The 18,778-nt window shown below is 40.7% G+C and overlaps 1 protein-coding gene across 2 annotated transcripts in view; it reads left to right on the plus strand.

Moving 5' to 3' along the window:
• Nucleotides 1–152: 152 nt before the first annotated feature.
• The window catches only part of LOC306913154 (copine-3-like), a 19,300-nt gene continuing 674 nt past the window's right edge, over nt 153–18,778 (plus strand). Inside the window, exons 1-17 of one of the 2 annotated variants that reach the window (XM_079489722.1) lie at nt 153–252; nt 2,494–2,660; nt 2,806–2,985; nt 3,836–3,910; nt 9,195–9,266; nt 9,464–9,541; nt 10,230–10,319; nt 13,980–14,078; nt 14,198–14,284; nt 14,370–14,429; nt 15,553–15,686; nt 15,894–15,948; nt 16,209–16,260; nt 16,428–16,561; nt 16,872–17,126; nt 17,516–17,637; nt 17,865–18,778. The exon at nt 17,865–18,778 is cut by the window's right edge and continues 674 nt beyond it. In XM_079489722.1, the coding sequence (XP_079345848.1) occupies nt 2,496–2,660; nt 2,806–2,985; nt 3,836–3,910; nt 9,195–9,266; nt 9,464–9,541; nt 10,230–10,319; nt 13,980–14,078; nt 14,198–14,284; nt 14,370–14,429; nt 15,553–15,686; nt 15,894–15,948; nt 16,209–16,260; nt 16,428–16,561; nt 16,872–17,126; nt 17,516–17,635 (1,656 nt within the window). In that variant the 5' untranslated portion in view covers nt 153–252; nt 2,494–2,495 and the 3' untranslated portion in view covers nt 17,636–17,637; nt 17,865–18,778. The remainder of the gene's footprint in view (nt 253–2,493; nt 2,661–2,805; nt 2,986–3,835; nt 3,911–9,194; nt 9,267–9,463; nt 9,542–10,229; nt 10,320–13,979; nt 14,079–14,197; nt 14,285–14,369; nt 14,430–15,552; nt 15,687–15,893; nt 15,949–16,208; nt 16,261–16,427; nt 16,562–16,871; nt 17,127–17,515; nt 17,638–17,864) is intronic. The other variant, XM_079489723.1, reaches the window with a different exon arrangement.

An 18,778-nucleotide genomic window follows, 5' to 3' on the forward strand; every position in this document is an offset into this window, starting at 1 on the left:
CCATAATAAGATATAGGAATGAACTGCTCGTATATTGTATGTACGAGTACGCGTGACTATTAGTCACACGACGGTTACGCCCACTCCATGGTTGCGGTAATTCACGTCAACAAAAACCACACCACCACACACACACAGCTGTTATTTGGCATCACACCGCTATACGTGCCTGGGGCCTGGGAAGTCCGACTGCAACACCAGGACAGAGCACACACAAAAACTACATTTTCAAGTCAAAGGAAACACTTTCGGGTAAGGATTCGGTTCTCATTATAATTTCCGTTGGGAACTTTGTTGGTGTTAACTTAATTTGTTGTCTCGTCTCATTCTTTATCTGGGTGGGTGTCTGGGACTGGGTGGGCACTGGGCAGTGGGCTATGCTTGTATTCCTACCCAATTAGCTTTAACGTTGCTGACAACCTTATAGTTTACAATACAAGCTAATGTTGTTTGTTGTTAACGGCATTAAACGGGTTTTGCTTTTTTATATGGGGTTTATATGCGTTTTACATTATACAATGAATGATACAGAACCTGTTGTAAATAATGTGAGATTTAATTTGACTCACATCCCTGGCTAGTATCCACACATAATCTTCTAACTATACTTAATCACTCTTCTTAAGCTGTATATAAAATAATCAGATATAATGTGTTTGTGTATGTAATTTTCTCTTTAGTATACAGTTTGAACCATATCTGCCTGTTTCTCTCCTGCCTTTGGTTTTGCTTACGTGCAACCAGCACGATTGTTTGATTGATTGATTTAAATATTTATTAACAGTTTGCAGAATTACAGTACATTTCAAGCACAAACTCAATACAAAGACTGTTAACTGTGAGTGGACGACCCAATTAAGCATTACACTTGTTTACAAGAGGGTCCACCATGTTCAATTCATCAAAACATTTAGAGACGTACAAATAGACACTTATAGTCAAAGAACAGAACAGATCATGAATTCATCATAAAGGAGGTAAAAAGGGAAAAGAAACATATACAGTGAGGGGAAAAAAGGGGGGAATGGGTCATGGGTCTGTCCACAGTTTCAGTTTAATACACACATTACACTTTACATCTTTACTCACTTGCTTCCAAGGAACTTACATGAGCTACAACAAAATAAATAGACTGACAAGTGAACAACATACCATTACCTAGCATCTTATGTTTATAACATAACACACTAAACCAAAATGGTGCTAACTACATAGCACTAAAAGTGTAATAGCTTGAATTTATATATCACCTTATCATTAACCCTAAGACGCTTTACATAACAAACAATGAACAAACAACCAACCAAACAAAACAACTACTTGCCGTAAGCCTGAGAGAATAGGTGTCTTTTCATGGCAGCCTTAAATCTCCATTGGGATAGATAGATAGTTCCTCAGGGTGGGCTCTGCCACACAGAAGGCTCTGTCCCCAAAGGTTCGCTTGCTAGTCTCTCTGGGGGATAGAGTGGAGGTCCAAGTCTGTGGACTGCAGGTTCTCAAGCACCATCATTTGACAAAGGTGCTCTGTGGCACCTCCATAACGTTACCTGTGGTTTGTGCTGCTGATGTCATAACTAAAGGTTTATACCTTGCTACTGTCTCTGTTCTGCATCAGGCAGGATGATTGTAAATGGCATGACAGTCACGTCGTCCATTGTGTGATGCCTTACCAAGGGGGCTATGCACTGGAATGGTATTTGACCTCCAGAGCTTCTTTGTCTGTCTGGACTGTGATGACTAGTCTGGATTAGGGAGGCAGACAGTAACAAAACAGGCCAGTTGGGTCCAGAGAAGCGGGTGAGGATTCTGGGTGGATGGAGAGGGGTGCGGCCAACTAGCCTGGTTAACCATCCCGTCAATCACAGGGCCCTGAGTGAGCACAGACACTGATTGGCTCCTCCACTTTTTGGTTTCTGCAAGACGCCCATCGAGCGCTTGGGGCCTGACCAGTTTGCAGAAGACACATGGTAATTGTGAATTCACGCGACCAGGATGGTTTACCAGGCTAGGTTGCAGCCCACTTGTATGAACTTGCAAAATAACATTTCACATTCCGGAATGAGTCAGGACTCGTATATCTTACTTACGGTCATGTAATGTGACTTTCCTTGTACAAAATGCATACTCTTTGTGTAATGATGCTCCGATCAATCGGCCATCGATCAGTGATCGGCGATATTCACTCCAAATTACTCAATCTACCCTATCTGTGATCGGCAATCTGGAAAAAATTATCTTTCATACAATTGAAGTGGTATAAAAGTCATCTTTGTGACAGGCCTAAACATTCTCCCCTTCCTCCCCCCACACACAGGAACAGTGTTGACGTGGGTTTCCCCCTTACGCACAAGATCAGTATCGGCCGATAAAACTTCAGAATAAGCCGTGTGTGACATCTTCTTCTCCCAACCCACGCATGCTTATAGTTAATTTGTGAGCTTTCAGATGAATTAACAGATTATCATAACGGTTACCTGTGTTTGTGTTCAACAGCCATGGCTACAGGTGGAGGACCCGTGCCTGGCCTGGGGCCTAATCAGTGTGTGACCAAGGTGGAGCTTACCATCTCATGTGAACATCTTCTGGACATGGATGTCTTCTCCAAGTCAGATCCGCTGTGTGCTATGTACATGAATGCCACAGGGTCCCAGTGGCATGAGGTTAGTCCTTAGTAGCAAGCCAGAGGGGTTAAAAGTCTACCTTTTAATTTGGTTTCAGTAAACCATGCGATGGGCACGTTTCCATTATGTGCTCAGTATTAATATTATTTTTTAAATAATTCACATTTTATTTTCTTCATGGCAGTTTGGTCGCACAGAGATGGTCCTGAATTGTCTCAATCCAAAGTTTTCAAAGAAGTTTGTCATGGACTACTACTTTGAGATGGTGCAGAAGCTGAAGTTCTGCCTTTACGACATCGACAGCAACAGCCATGACCTCGGAGAAGCCGACTTTCTGGGGGAACTGGAGTGCACATTGGGCCAGGTGAGCAGACGTTGACAGACGCATATCTTTTATTAAACTTTTACATTTAAGACAATTAGTTGATGCTTATACAGAGCAACAGCATTAGTTCACTTAGAATGCCAACTAACTTTTAGGGGGCTAATTAAAGGTGGCCTTACACTAGCCGATAATCGAGCATTTTTGACGCTCGGGGGGTGCCCCGAGCGTCAAAAATGCTCAAAGCGCGATCGGGATCGGCCCGATCAACATCAAGAATGTTTGATATTCCGATTATCTTATTTGTTCTATTCAGTTCAGTTGATAAGGCCAACAAACTTTTAGGGGGCTAATTTAGTTAATTATTTGCTCTATTCAGTTCAGTTGATAAGAAGTCACGAGACATGGCCAAAGCTTTTCCGGGGGTCCCCAGCCAAAAACAAAAAAAACAGCTCAGTGGTCAGTGTCTGCCCTGAGACTGGGAGGTCGTACATCACGCTGCCTCACGCTACAGAAACAGGAGATAGGCTCCTGCCCTATGGGCCTCATGGCTCGGCAAGGCTACTACTACCAGCCAAAAAGGTTGAGAACCCCTGTCCCGAGGTATACTGACCGCAATACTTCAGTCTGTAATTTTATATTTCTAATTTCCCGAATCACCTAAATTCTTAGAACAGAAAATACTTTTTTGTGTCCAGGTAGCACTCTGACTTACTTATATTTAAGATATATGAGATGGTTGTATATCTTTTTGTCTCTATCACTAGATGAGAAGGAGATATCGGGATATAAAAGTCTAGATAAGAGCTTAAGGTGAGCCTATGCTATGTAGCTGTTCCTTAAATGGTACTTCAGTGATTTTGATTAATATATTTGTTATTTTTGTGCCCAGATTGTGTCCTGCAAGAGGCTGACTCGACCACTACAGATGAAGGACAAAAGTTCTGCGGGCCGTGGAACCATCACAGTGAGTAGAATCCTCACTACTACATCTTCACCCTGATGATGAATTGAATTTCATAATACATTTCCTTAGAATCTATGTATATAATCATTGTATTACAGCATCAATCAATCAATTTTTATTTATATAGCACATTTCACAGTTCCAAGTGCTTCACAGAAAGCAAAAATATAACAAGAAAGAGCAAAAACATAACACTGGGGCTCCACCGGGCGCGTCAGCATCACCGTCAGGGAATGTTCCCTTTTTAATCAATGAAGGGCTCCACTGCCCGCGTTGCGTGACTGCATTAAAATTGCCCCGGTTCGTTTTTTGACGGAGACGCAACGCGTCCGGTGGAGCCCGGCGTAACAAGAGAGCATCAACTACATATAATCAATCAATCTTTATTTCAGACCCAGGAGGATCCATATCACAAACAATACAATATAACAGTAAATACAAAAATAAAAAGGTACATATATGCACATATCCCACACTGTTCAGTTTCTGACATACAGACATGTGCGCCAGTGGTTCCACAGTCTCGATGAGAACCTGAGTGAACTGCGTTTAGGGTCCGTTATTACAGCAATGATGTCGTTTATTGACTCAGATGCCCTACACATGAATCTGTACATAAGGTTACGTAGTACAGCAGAGCAGGTAGGTACTCCGACACTAACAAACATCTGGCTAGCACTGGAGCTTCTTGGCACTCTCAACAGCAGCCTCATACAGTCATTATAGGCCACTGTGAGACAGTCTTCTGATGCTGCTTTGTCTATAGCGGCACCATAGGTGTGCAGTATACAGCGGTGTACAGAAGGATCTAAAGAGCGATATCTTCACAGGAACCGAGCACATGCTACATTTGCGACACAGCATGTTTGCTTGGGCATACAGCTTCCGTCGCTGTCTATAGATGTCCTTGTCATCTGAGAGATCATCAGAGATGATATGGCCCAAATAAGTGTACTCGCTGCACACACTAAGAGCAGTGCCAGCCAAATGGAAGTCAGGAAAGGCTGAATGTCTGTCTTCCCTACTTCGGATTATCATTATTTTACTTTTCTTAGCATTGTATTTTATATTAAAATCAAGACCATACTGTGAGCATACTTCCAGAAGCTGTTGGAGACCAGCACTATACGGACTGAAAATGACCAAATCATCAGCATAGGTGGTTAATTAGTGAGTCACCAACCCTACACCCTGTACCACATGTATTTAAAGACAATGATAAGTCATTCATATAAACATTAAAAAGAAAAGGAGATAAAATTCCTCCTTGACGGACACCATTGATCACATGAAAGGGAGCAGACATTGACTTCCCCCATTTTACACTCATGGTCTGGTGAGCATACCAGAACACCAGGATTCTGACTAAGAACCTGGGGACCCCTCTTTGTATCAGTTTAGAAAAAAGCTTTTCATGATTAATGCGGTCAAATGCCCGGGAAGCATCAATGAAAGAAACAAACATTGTAGAGTTCTGCCTACCATATTTATCTAAGATCTCTTTGAGAGCAAAAATACACAAATCAGTGCCATGTTTTCTTTTAAAGCCAAATTGATTATCAGCAGACAAAATTGACCTCTCTAATCTACTCAGTAGAATTGTCTCAAGTACTTTGGACATAACACTGGCCAGGGCTATTGGCCTATAATTATCTGAACTGTTTACCTTACCCACTTTATCTTTAATGACCGGCACAAGTACCACAGAAAGCATGGAAACAGGTAAAAACCATAGAGTATATATATAATAGAGACTGAACTGGCGCGAAGCTCCGCCCCCCCAGCTATTCATGTCAGTGGAAGTTGCTCAGTGGCGTTTTGAAGCACCCGGAAGACTGCCGGAAGTCCCTCCCAGGACCTCAACTTTGAGGTCCTGAGTGACGTAGGGCAACCGAGCGCTCAACGTTAAAGCCCAGCTGCACGGGGTTTCCCGGTCATGAATCCACGGGTCCGCCTGTAGTCCCTCCTCCTACCACTAGGACCCAGAGCTTCAACGTTGGAAAGTCTGCCTGCCCCCTTGGTAAAAACCCATGTGTAAAAAAACCTCTAAAACACATGGCCACCAGAGGGCACAGTGTCCTACTGGCAAGTTTGAGATGTTCCGCTGTTAGGCCTTATAGGCCTATCTCACAGCCCGTTTTTCACGCCCACTTCCGGTAAATAGTGGTGACTTTAACATGAGCATTTACACGTTTTTTTCTCTGGAGAATCTAAGTACATTTTCTAATGTAAAAATGTGACAGACCAATATTATTATGAAGCAAACAATATGGTAAATCAGCTCGAACAGATAGAACAAACCTTACCTTGAGAAAACAAAAGTTGTAGACTTCTTAAATTACCTCTGTTAACATGAAGCGTCTATGGAGTGACGTCACGCTATCACCACTAACCCCGAAAGGGGGCGTATTAAGGGGGGCGGGGAAATTCTGTGAGATAGGCTTATCTCCTAGCTTCAATACTGCTTCAAGAACTTCTGCACGTGTAACAATCATCTCATCATTAAAATCAACATTTTCAACTACAAACAGTTCACTTTTTACACAGTTGAATAGCTCTGAATACTGCTTCTTCCATAGCTGTGAAATCTCATCCGAACCACTCACACCATCTATATTCGATGGGAGAGAGGTTTTATTTATCATTTTTATTTCCTTCCAGAAATCATTCACATTATTATTTTGCAGTTTCTTTGCCAGTGAGTCTGACCTCATTATATTTTCATTTATTTTAATAAACCGAAGGGCATATTTAAAATTAGCATTAGTGCGTCTATTTTTTCCAGACTTCCTGAAAGCCCTTCTAGCCTCAGCATGAAGCTCTTGAACATGATCATTCCACCCAGGCTTAGTAGCATATACTTTACATCCATGTTTGTAGAGAGGCCTACTGGAAATACAGAGAGACTCCACAATAGCTTCATACAGGGAAGATAATTCCTCACAGTGTTGCATATTCTTACAGTTCATGTCCTGACACAATAAAGTATCTTTAGGTAGCTTAATCTTACCCAGCAGAGCATCAGAAAGATTCACATATTTATCTAGATCTTTCTTGGTTAGTTTAGACCAATTAATTCTGCCTGTACTTGAGCTGTACTGTTCTTTGTCTATATAGAAGTGTCTATTTGTACGTCTCTAAATGTTTTGATGATTTGAACATGGTGGACCCTGTTGTAAACAAGTGTAATGCTTAATTGGGTCGTCCACTCACAGTTAACAGCCTTTGTATTGAGTTTGTGCTTGAAATGTACTGTAATTCTGCAAACTGTTAATAAAATTTTCAATCAATCAATCAATCAAGCTGTTATCCACAGGCAGCAGCAGTAGTAGTAGTAGCAAAACAAGTAGTAGCAAATAGTAGTAGTAGCAAAACAAAAGAAGCAACTAAAACAGGAAACGGACATGCTGATCTAAGTAAAAGCAATGCTAAAGAAAGAGGTGTGTCTTTGGTGGTCTAACTGAAACCGTTTTGTAACATCTTGAAAACAGGTCACTATGTTGCCAGTAATAGAGAACATATTATAGTCTGAACTATGCCAACCGTTTTTCAAAAAGAGAGGGTCAATAATAGAGAATCATCAGTTTCAAGAATAGATGCTTTGGTTCTATGTAGATGTATAGGCTAAATTCAAAATGTGTGTTTTGGCATGGTGTCATAAATGGATTGATTGAAAGTACCACCGCTGCAATTTTATAACATGTTTTCTAGGCATGCACTGATGTATCGGCCACATCGGTATCGGCCGGTATTTGCCGTTATCGTTTATCGGTCATTATCGGTATTGGCAAATAAAACTGACATTAACCGATGCCATTAGCCGAAGCATACATTTTGTGTTGGCTATGTTGGTGTGCCTACCAAGCCGCAGATTCTGAACAATTATTTATTGTATTGAAGATATATTTTATATATTGCTGTGTAGGATCACTCCCATGCCTGTGAGGTAACGAGCCAAGAACATTGGAAGGTGGAAAACAGCCGTTACAATCATTGATATTGATAACGATCACCTTATCGATCAGGCTTATCGAGCCAGGTTCTTATCGAGCCCACGATCAAGCATTTTCTATTATTTTGTGGAAAGACAGGAGACAATAATAAATTCTGAACAGAACCAGTATCTTTTACTAGGGCCTTCAAGGCAATTGACCTTTTTACCAATAAAATAATATTAAAGAAACTGTTAAACTTAAAAAGTGTTATTTTGTTTACCATGGCAGCACTGGTTGGCAGGTATCAATACACTTTTAGACCGACATGTTTGTGCCAGCATGGATGATTACATTTATTTCTTGATAAATATATGACGAGAAATCCTGATTGTTAAAAATTGCATATTTGTTGGGAATAGAAAATACACAGAGGAGCTCAATTTCTTTTTTATGTTATAGGTCCTTTCATGCATTTTTAGCCAGGGACCCTTTAAAGACTACATGAACTGGGGTGGAAACTGGAAACCCAATATCATATTATGAATTAAGCGACCTCGGTGCACGCATCCGCCTGGGTGCGGTGGTGGTGGTTAGTAAAAACAGAAGTGCTGGGGACTGGGGTGAGAAGTGAGTTGCTTAACATGTTGTAGTTTCCCAACCACCGCTGTGGTCACCTTATCACCTAAATCGTAGTTGCAACTTCTTGTAACTACTTGCACCATTATTCCAGACCGCTGCATAGATACAATTTCTAGAGTTGCTAATTTTAACAACTTTTCAGAAAAACATAATTTTGTCTGAGCCATCTATGCCTTCCATTTTCCAAAGAGAGATGATCAATAATAAAACTATGTATAAAAAATTAAATCACACCCGTGTGAAGTGAGGGGCGCTCTTATCATCATACACCACCTCATTCTGGCCAATCACAATTTGCATCCTCACTTTTGTCTTCAATGTTTGTGTTTACACACTTTTGTCTTCAATGTTTGTGTTTACACAAACCTTCAAAGCTGGACATAGGAGGGGCTAGCGCCCCTCTAAAAAAGTTTGAACTGAATCCCTCATTCCAATTTAGAAAAGTGTGTTTTGGCATGGGGTTATGAATGTGGTGATAACAAACAGAAAGCTACCACTATTGCAATGCTATCACATATTTTCTAGCACTAGGGGTGTATACTTTCCCAAAAATCACTGAGAATTATTCCCCGCAGATGGTACTGATGGCCCAAATGTGGGGTCCTGGCTCACAGACTACATGTTGTTAAAACCATTTTGCATGGGAAAACTAGATAACTAGTTGTATGAGTGTAACCTCCTGTTTTTAAATTACATCTCTTCTTTTATAGATATGTGCTGATGAGATCACTGACAACAGAGTGGCCAATTTTGAAGTATTTGCCCGGAAATTGGACAAAAAGGTACTGAAGTTTATTTGTGACAGTCCACACCGATGCAACTACTTGCAACCATTATCCCCAATGGCAGTTGCAAGGAGTTTCATTGGTGTGGACTGTCCTTAAAACGTTTTATTTGATCTTATTGCAACTGGTTGCATTGGTGCAGTTTGGCTCACAACGGCTTCCTGTCAATATTAACGTGAGCTATACCTTTTCAGTATTTGTGGTGGTCAGACCCATTCCTGGAGATCTACAAGAAGGCAGAAAATAAATGGCAACTGGCCCACAGAACAGAGGTAAAGAAACTCAATACAGACTCACACACTCTTAACAAAGTTAAAGAAAAGTGGCAGAAAGAAAATGTATAAAATATGAAATTGAGTGTTGATGTAGAATGTAGGGGTTAGGCAGTATAATAATGCATGATTATGAAATCATTGCACGCAGTCTGTTTGTCTGATTTGCATTAAAAAAAAAACTAAAAAAACGGGCGACATACATTTAAAAATTAAAAAATATATTTTAGACTTATGCTAAGTCTTGGCTTATTGGCATTGATCCTAGATATGTGTTTACCTTGCTTATTGTTGCTGTCAATCAAACGCAGTTCGATTCCTGTGCATATGCAAATGTAAGAATTGCATCATTCTGTATGCACCTTTAAGGTATACTTTAATGTATACCTACCCATTTTGGGCGGGAACCCCTTTTGGTGTTAGCATTATGTTATGCTTTAGCTATTGAAAAATAGCAGATCTACAAGCTCATAGCGCGCCACCGAGTGGCGCGCTACGAGCTTGTAGGTCTGCTATTTTTGAAAAATCGAAGAACGACTTAGAAACATAGCTTTTTCAGAAAACTGTCAGGATGTAGAAGACATTTATAGAATCTGATCTCAGGTCAAAATGGGTTAAGGTCTCTGCACACTGCTGCGTTTTTCTGCCATTTTTCCAAAAAACCTTTACTGTTCCTTTCTTCCTGCAGGTGGTTAAGAACAACCTGCATCCAATATGGAGACCCTTCAAGATCCCCTTACAGTCTCTCTGTGGTGGAGACATGGAGAGGCCAATAAAGGTACAAAACACACACGCACACACATGTCTAGCAATAATCTGTCTTTTCGATGTACATAATTATTTAAAATAACAGACCATGTAAATTGCATCTTTTTAACATAATAACAATGCATCCTCCTGAAACCATAATTCTACTACTACCTCTGGTGTTTTTGGAATAGTTTGTAATGGCTTAAGTTAACATTGTACTCTCTAACATACTAACGAACTGAATTCATGTGACTTTCATTTGACATTACACTATTCCCACCAGCTTTTCACGAAGGGGCATTTGCCTGACAAGCTGGATATGTGTGTGTATGCCTTATTCCCAGAAGGTGCGCATTTTTCTTTGTCCTATTTTCCCCCAATAAATCAACTTAAAGCTACAATCGTATTATAATAAGATTATATAATTATAACTTATTATAATTCATTATTTTTATTTTAACCAATCCGTATGGTATACAATGTTAAATTCTGTAGGTGATACGTTTTTGTTAAAATTAGTGTTAAATAGCTCTATATTTTGATATTAATCATTGTTCAATACCAGGGGTCTTCCCATCTTTCAGGCTCTTGAGTAAACACAAAATACTTTTTCCTGAAATTATATGTTTTTCTAAAGAACTGGAGAGACAGGAAGACCCCATGTTAAGGTAGCTCTTCGCCAAACAGCTAGACTACTTCAGATTACTGTAAACTGGCTGTCAAATTATGTTTTTTTCCACACCTAGAAAAGGTGTGAAAAAAAGTTGCTGAATGCACACAACTCTTCGCACCTTCCATTACGTGTGAAAGTAAGTTTGTGAATGCACCTGAGAGCTGACAAAAATAGCCCATGGCTTGAAGTCTTTTTCAACATGCTATCTGATGGTCGAAGGGGAAGCATCGACGGTCGTAGGGAAGCATGAAAAGCTTCCCTGCGACGCAACAGTGTACCCACCGCCCATTCAACAGCAGATTTTCGGCAACAGATGCTTTTCAACGTTGGTGCGGTGAAGAGCTACTTTACTGAACAACACTGTATAACAATAATTATGAATAGAAATATTCATGATGCACATGCATGACATCTGTCTTCTGTATTTAACACATTAAGAGCAGTGGGCGTTCCGGGGGCAGTGCCAGGGTTGCAGTTAGGTGTTAATTGTCCTTCAGTTTCCCAGATGGCTCTACCGTGTGATTTAATACGACGGGCCGGTTGCGTAAAGTTCCGCCCGCGGGCCGCCACCTGTCTCTGTTTGGCCCAAAGTAGTAGGGTCACGGGTGCCCATAGGTGCACACGTGGCAGGGCATTCTCACATCCACATTCTGGCAACCAGCTCTGTAGCGTGCATCGTTAGTCATTAGACTCCCAGTCCCAAACCACACCTCCCGCATTCGAATCCCGCTGCCGTCACTATTTTTGCAAACAACCGCAGACTAAACTAGTATATTTTGGCCGATTAAAGTATAGTTTTAGACCACGACGGAGGGGTGCCGTCTCTAGCGAACTTGTGTCATGAGAGACACCACTGAGCGAGCGAGTTGCAGTGTCGAACGTTGCGAAGTTCGCTAGAGTCGACTCAGCCCCGTTCGAGTTGCAAGCCGATAGGCACAGAATAGTAAATTATTACAGCCCCAAGGCAATGCCAACACTGACCAATATTTCCCACCTCGGCGCAAAGACGGGTAGTGTTAGTAGGCCAATCATAGGCAGGCGGGAGCGGGTCTTTACGCAACCGGACCGCAATTTTGAATCACGCGGCTCTACCCATTCGGCCATGTACTTACTTACTTAGGCCTTTAAATTCCCTGAGGAACATAGGCCATTAATGAGACTCCTCCATCCCCTTCGGTCTTGTGCCCTCCGCTCCAGTTGTTGCCATGACAGTGGTTCTTCTCCGGCCATGTGACCCTGTAATATAATATAACTGCATTGGTTAGAGTGCCCCCCCCCCATCTTCTTTTGAGAAATGTAGACCCTGGTGTTGGGTAGGACACTGGTTGACAGTGTCAATAAAGTTATTTGAAGCAAGGCCACCCCAGTAGGTTAAAAACACCCCGAATGCCCGGGGTTATTTAATCCATTAAATCATAGCGCCCAGCGATTTATAGCAGTGGAGCACATTTAGCGACGGACCGGATGCTATCCCGGATCTGGCTGAAGTAGCTTGATGTATCCAAAACACTCAATGAGATCGACAACAAGGTATGATTAATTCTAACGCGACTAGCGATGGGACCGCGATGGGAACACATCACCTTTTCTTAGAATTGGACGGAATGATTTAGATCAAGAGTTATTCACGTTTTAAGATTTTCGATCTCGTCGGCTAAAATGGGGGGAACATTTTCGATGACGTCCCACCGGAAAATAACATTGAATGTTGCGCAACAGACGCTCCCAGCCTGTGGAGCGATGCGATCGGTTTTGATATCAATAATCTCTGTCCTTTTGATCAATCTCCGTCCTGAGCACTGGCCGTTAGTAATTGATTGAACGGAGAACTCCGTCCTTCCCGCTCAGGGTGTTAACTTCCTGCACCCGGCATCCGACCCGAGGTCCTTTGCTGCATGCATCATGTCATCACCTCTCTCTCCCGCCTTCCTGCCTGGTATAAATTATTTAAAAGCGTGCAACAGATTGGACATTAGATGCAACGCCATCTTTATTGTAGTTCGGACATTGTTGCAATTACCTGTCTTTGTTAGGAGAGGGAGACGACTGACAAAATACTCACCGATTGTAGCTTTAATTTTATGTATTTTAAAGACTTGTACTGTGCATAAAATGTGATTGCTTTAAGATTCGTTTAACTTTTTGGAATGTAACTGATAATCCAAGTAGATTAGCTGTAGTTTGTGTATCTTTTATTTTGTAATTCTAGTCAGAGGCGTCATTTCAGAAAAAAACGACATGGCAAAATCACCGCTTAAGCCCCAGCTAAAAAATACGGAATATTGCTTACAAGTCTACACAGCCTGTGTGGTATGAGTTTATAGATCTGCTATTTTTGAAAATAAAATTAATTTATTTTCAAAAATTCGGCTAAAAGAATTCTAATTCTAATTCGGCTAAACAAACCGAATTAGAGGTTAAATGCAAACGCTAGGTGGTGGCAGCTGGGACACCAAATGATGCCCCTGATTATAGAGCATGAGTACAATCCAAACTTGTGTGAGTGCAATTCAAACTTTTCAGAGAGTGGCCTGGAGACAGGCCTGGAGACAGGAGGAGCAATGTGGATGGCTGGTGTTGATAAGGGGGTTGAAAAGGGGATCTGAGGATCAGATTGTGACACAGAACAGAAGTACAAAAACACAACAGTATTTAAAACTTTAAAAAATAGCAGATCACACATCACAACAGATGCAATTCGTTGTGAGCTTGCAGGTCTGCTATTCTTTTTTCGACTGTAACTACTCGCCCAATATAGGTTAAGTGATCTATCAGTCTGACTTTTTCAATACCAAATTGAATCCTGATCCACAATTAAATTAACGATTATATAATCGTAATAAGCAAAAATAAATAAAAACATAGGACTGAGATACCATTAGGGCGATATAATTACAGTACATAACATACATACATACATAACCGTACATAAAGATAAATCATAGCAAAAGTCAACCATCCATATTACTGGAACTTTTATTTTGTCATCTCCTAAGTTTTTCTGTTTGCCACCAGGTTTTATGTTACGACCATCACGAAAATGGCTCCCATTCACTGATCGGCGAGTTTGAGACTACACTCCCACAAATGCAAGAAGGAACACACCTTTCCCCGGTGAGTATTACAGTCTATTGCAATTTAATGCATTATTTATTAAATATGTATTAATATTATATTTATTATTCAGAAATACTAATTGACACAAACATGGGGCTGTTCTTTTTCTTTCCCAGGCTGAATTTCCATGTATCAACAGAAAGAAGTCGCACAAGAAGAGAGGCTATACAAACTCGGGGGTCATAGGCATCAAGCAGTGTCAGGTAGGTAATGGTGAGATGGGTTTATAATCATACAGCGTACATTACTTCAAGATGGCTTTATTTTATTTGATGTTTAACCTTACAGGTGGTGAAGGAGTATACCTTCCTGGATTACATCATGGGAGGCACTCAGCTCAATTTCACAGTGAGTTTATGAATATAATATATAAATGATTTTCTATTTGACTGTACAAATGAAGATTGATTTGACTGACTGACTGACTGATTTTAATTGTTGACATGGTAATGTAATTATACCAGTAAGACGCCCTGAGGGCGAGAAGCATGGACGCATCCGCCTGGGTGCCGTGCGAGCGCTGGCGCTTTGGAATGGGGGGTCAGATCAACATATGAAATTAATTTTGTACTGGCCATATATGGAGCCTGTCTTGAGTGTACAGGGTTTGATGAGGTCAGATCAACATGTGGAATGTCAGAACAGTTTAAACAGAAGAAAACCAGCACTCACGGCAATAGCTTTTAAGGTACTTATTTATTTTACCATTGGTAGGTTGGGTATGGTATGCTGCAAACAACCATCTGACCGTGCACCCGGTAAAATGATTAAAGTGAGTGAGACGAGATGGAGTCGTGCATGCTGCCTTCTATTCGGAATGTCAGAACAGGTCAGCTCCATGGCAATCTGAGAATCCCATCGTCAAATATTCGGGAAAACAGCGGCCCCTGTTGTTGACGTGAGGCAACAGTCTGTCTTGAGAGACTAGCTCCATGGAGATCTAAGGGTGGCCGCGGGGGCAGTGGAGAGTGTACAGGGTATATAAAGAGCAGAGGGGTGTGTGCAAGGGGTCATGTAAAGAATAAAGGTGATGGGAGAAAGCATGTGTGATGGGAATTAAGATTTCTGTTTACAAAACATGTTTTCACTAGTGTGAATCAGGTGGTTTCTCACAAGCTATTCCCACACTAAAATATGTTTTTCTCAAAGGTGCCTTCCTTTACTAAACACACACATACACAAATGAATCCACTCCACAATGCTAACAATCCACAACACCTACTACCACAACAACCCACGAGTAATGGTCAGTGACTTCAGGCAAATGATCAAAGCCCTACCAGTCATGTGATTAATAATTAACCAACAGAAGCGGTGTTCGCTTCTAACATGATTTTTTTATTATTTTTCCAAACAAAGCAAGTTTCGACAAAATAGTCTAGGGAGTTTAGTGCATGTGTTGGATCTTCATTGCCAGACTGCCATCACTATGCAGATCTGAGACTTTTACTTGTATTTGGTCCTTTGTCAGATTGCCATAGACTTCACAGGCTCCAATGGGGATCCCAGGACCCCTCAGTCACTCCACTACATCAACCCTGAGGGCTACAATGAGTACCTGCAAGCAATCTGGGCTGTGGGCAGTGTTATCCAGGACTATGACAGGTGAGACCAGCCCTGGTTTGTCGTATTGTTCTACAACCACAAAGTTTAAAATTTGTAATGCGATTACAAATGTAACATTTTAGTTTTGGCCACTCTAAGTAAACATTCTACCATGTAGCCAGAAGGGGAAAAAAGGAACTGTTGTCGTCGTCATTTATTATGAATATAATTTTGCCACTCACTGTTCTTACTGTTTCTACTGTGCAGTAACAAGATGTTTCCTGTCTTTGGGTTTGGAGCCCAGATCCCACCTACCTGGCATGTATGAAAAAGCATCACTTCCCATTAATAATTTCACTACAATCATTCCTATACCTGAGCTGAGGACTGGTGAAAATAAATATTGTTTTATTTTATTTTCTCAAAGAACACTTTTTATATAATATTATTTTACATTAACATCCAAGGACATAGGAATGCCATATCAAAACGTTTGATACCTGAACCATTGCATTTTTTAAATCTATTTTAGCTCAGAACCTACCAGATGATATTCCATCCTTTTTGTTTTGATGTTTACAGGTTTCCCATGAATTTCCTATCAATTTTGACTCTTCAAATCCATTTTGTGCTGGTAAGTTTAACCCACACTGCTGTCATCTGTAAAATGTTTGTTTTTTACAATGATCAGAAAATAGTATACTAGGTTCTAGCCGATCTACAAGCTCAAACATGTTGGTGCATAGTGTAATGTAGATGCGGTTTTTGCCATTATGTTCTTCACACGTGTGTGTTTTTTAGGTATAGAGGGAGTGGTGGCGGCCTACCAGCAGTGTATTCCCCAGGTGAAGCTCTTTGGTCCGACCAACTTTGCCCCGGTCATCAACCATGCCGCCATCTTTGCCAGGCAGGCATTGCAGCAGAACTCTGCTTCTGTGAGTAGCCGACCCATCCCATGAAATGTGTGATGAATTTAATTTACCACTTGGGGATTGTAGCTTTGGATAAAGTCTTACTTGAAGTCAGCTTCACTGTTCATTATGGTATAATATAATGTATAGTGTTTCGTAAGGCCACTAAAATGATATACAACTAATCAGTATAATATCCACACAGGATTATGATACGCAGGTATGAATGCATATCCATAGCATGGGCCATAAAAGCGTACTATGTGAGGTATTGAATCTATGGGTTATTTAGTTGTCTTATTTCCACTTCCACCCAAATTCTTCTCCACTGCAGCAATACTATATTCTACTCATCCTCACTGATGGCGTGATCACAGACATGGATCAGACGCGCACTGCCATTGTGGAGGCCTCACGGCTGCCCATGTCAATCATTATCATCGGGGTGGGTGATGCGGACTTCGAAGCCATGGAGTTCCTGGACAGTGACGACAAAATCCTGTATTCGCCGAGTGGCCATCCTGCCCTGCGAGACATTGTCCAGTTTGTGCCCTTCAGACAGTTCCAAGTAAATAAGCTCGAAATGATGGTTTGTAGAACCTTCTTTGTGTGTGTATACTCACTGGCAATATCACACTTTACTCCTTGCATTGGATCTCTGTAACCACATGAACCCTAGCATCCCTGTTTTGAGGCCAACATTAGGCGAAAATATTTTTGGCAGGGGCAGATCTAGCATAGACCCCTATGCTACCCCCTAGTCGACTAAATATGTATGTTTAAATTGTTAAGTTAACTTGGTAGGTGTCCTTTTGTAACGGCTCTTAAAATGAATGGTATGTTATGATTAGAGACTTCATGTTATACATTGTTAAACGTTTTAGCTCTAAGGTTAAAGACACACCAAACACTTAAAGTTTAAGAAATCACCCCCAGGGAGCCCATCTCATTTTTCGATGCCTTATCTTGTAATTGCAGGCGAACAGGCAGGCTCTTGCGCAGAGTGTACTTGCAGAGTTGCCAGACCAAGTTTCCTCCTTTTTCAACTTATACAAACTGAAACCTCCCAATGAATCGGTTTTCTCTACTCCTAAATAAGGGTAAGGATCAATAAGTAAAAATAACCCAAAATGTCAGGTTTCTTTTTTAATCCTTCATTTATTTGTTATCCCCTGAATGTGGAAAGAAAATATTTTTATTTATATTTTATGTTGCTTACTTGTCACTGCAAATTTCAAAATGGTATGTTTGTACAGAGATGTAAAACAAAGGGGACATGATGTGGTTATGTACCATTTTCTTATTATTCTCTTTTCTCTTTCTACAGTGTGTTGGCGGACATTCTTGGTAAGCTGTTTGATAATTTGTCTCTGATGTACAAGAACTCAACTTGAATGTCTGGAAGTACAGACAGGACCTGGATCTTCAAGGAGTCGACCTCACTATAGCATGGCAGATATCACTGTCTCCAGAAGTTGGATTTTTAGGGTCGTTGCATGACCATTCTAACCTCGTTGTTGCCTCTTATTGCCTTTTATTTACACACATCAAGTGTCTTTAAGATGAAAATAAAAAATTACATGTATACAAATGTATGCAGGCAAGTCACAGGGTGAGACTGGATTGAAACAAATTTCAGCTTTTTGCAATGCAAAATATTATCCTTGGCTTTTGTGTAGGCTATGTGCACTGCATACACAATCACATGCCTTATTTATTTGTGCTTGCTTTGTTGCTTTGTATTAAATTGTTTACATCATACTGTACATGTATGTTCTCAGGGTTGGGTTATAATTAGCCTCGGAAACCCAGACGTTTTTATTTCCAGGGAGAAAAATTGACTACATGTAAAAGAAAAAGTAACTATAATCAGGCCATATTTTATACAGACAAATGTGTAATTCGATTATAGTTACATTGTCAAGTAAGCTTAATTACATGTCTTTAACATATATGGCATTTCTTTTTCCTGATGCAAGGTGCAATATTTCCAATGTTTGAATCCAAAAGTATTCATATTAGATTATTTTTTATATATTATAATCCTGGGGATTGCGTTAGAAATGCCATGCCATTTGTATTATTCAGTATTAATTAACAAATCAGACCAATCTGAAGCGACTGGTGCAACAGCACCCTTTATTGGGACATCGGGACATAGCTGTTCCTTGGAGTTGTTGCACCACTCAACAACTGACTACATTTGTAGTCTGACCCAACCCTGCTTGGATGTCTGTAGTA

This window comes from Electrona antarctica (genome assembly GCF_951216825.1).
Source record: "Electrona antarctica genome assembly, chromosome: 20".
In the NCBI taxonomy this organism is placed as follows: domain Eukaryota; kingdom Metazoa; phylum Chordata; class Actinopteri; order Myctophiformes; family Myctophidae; genus Electrona; species Electrona antarctica.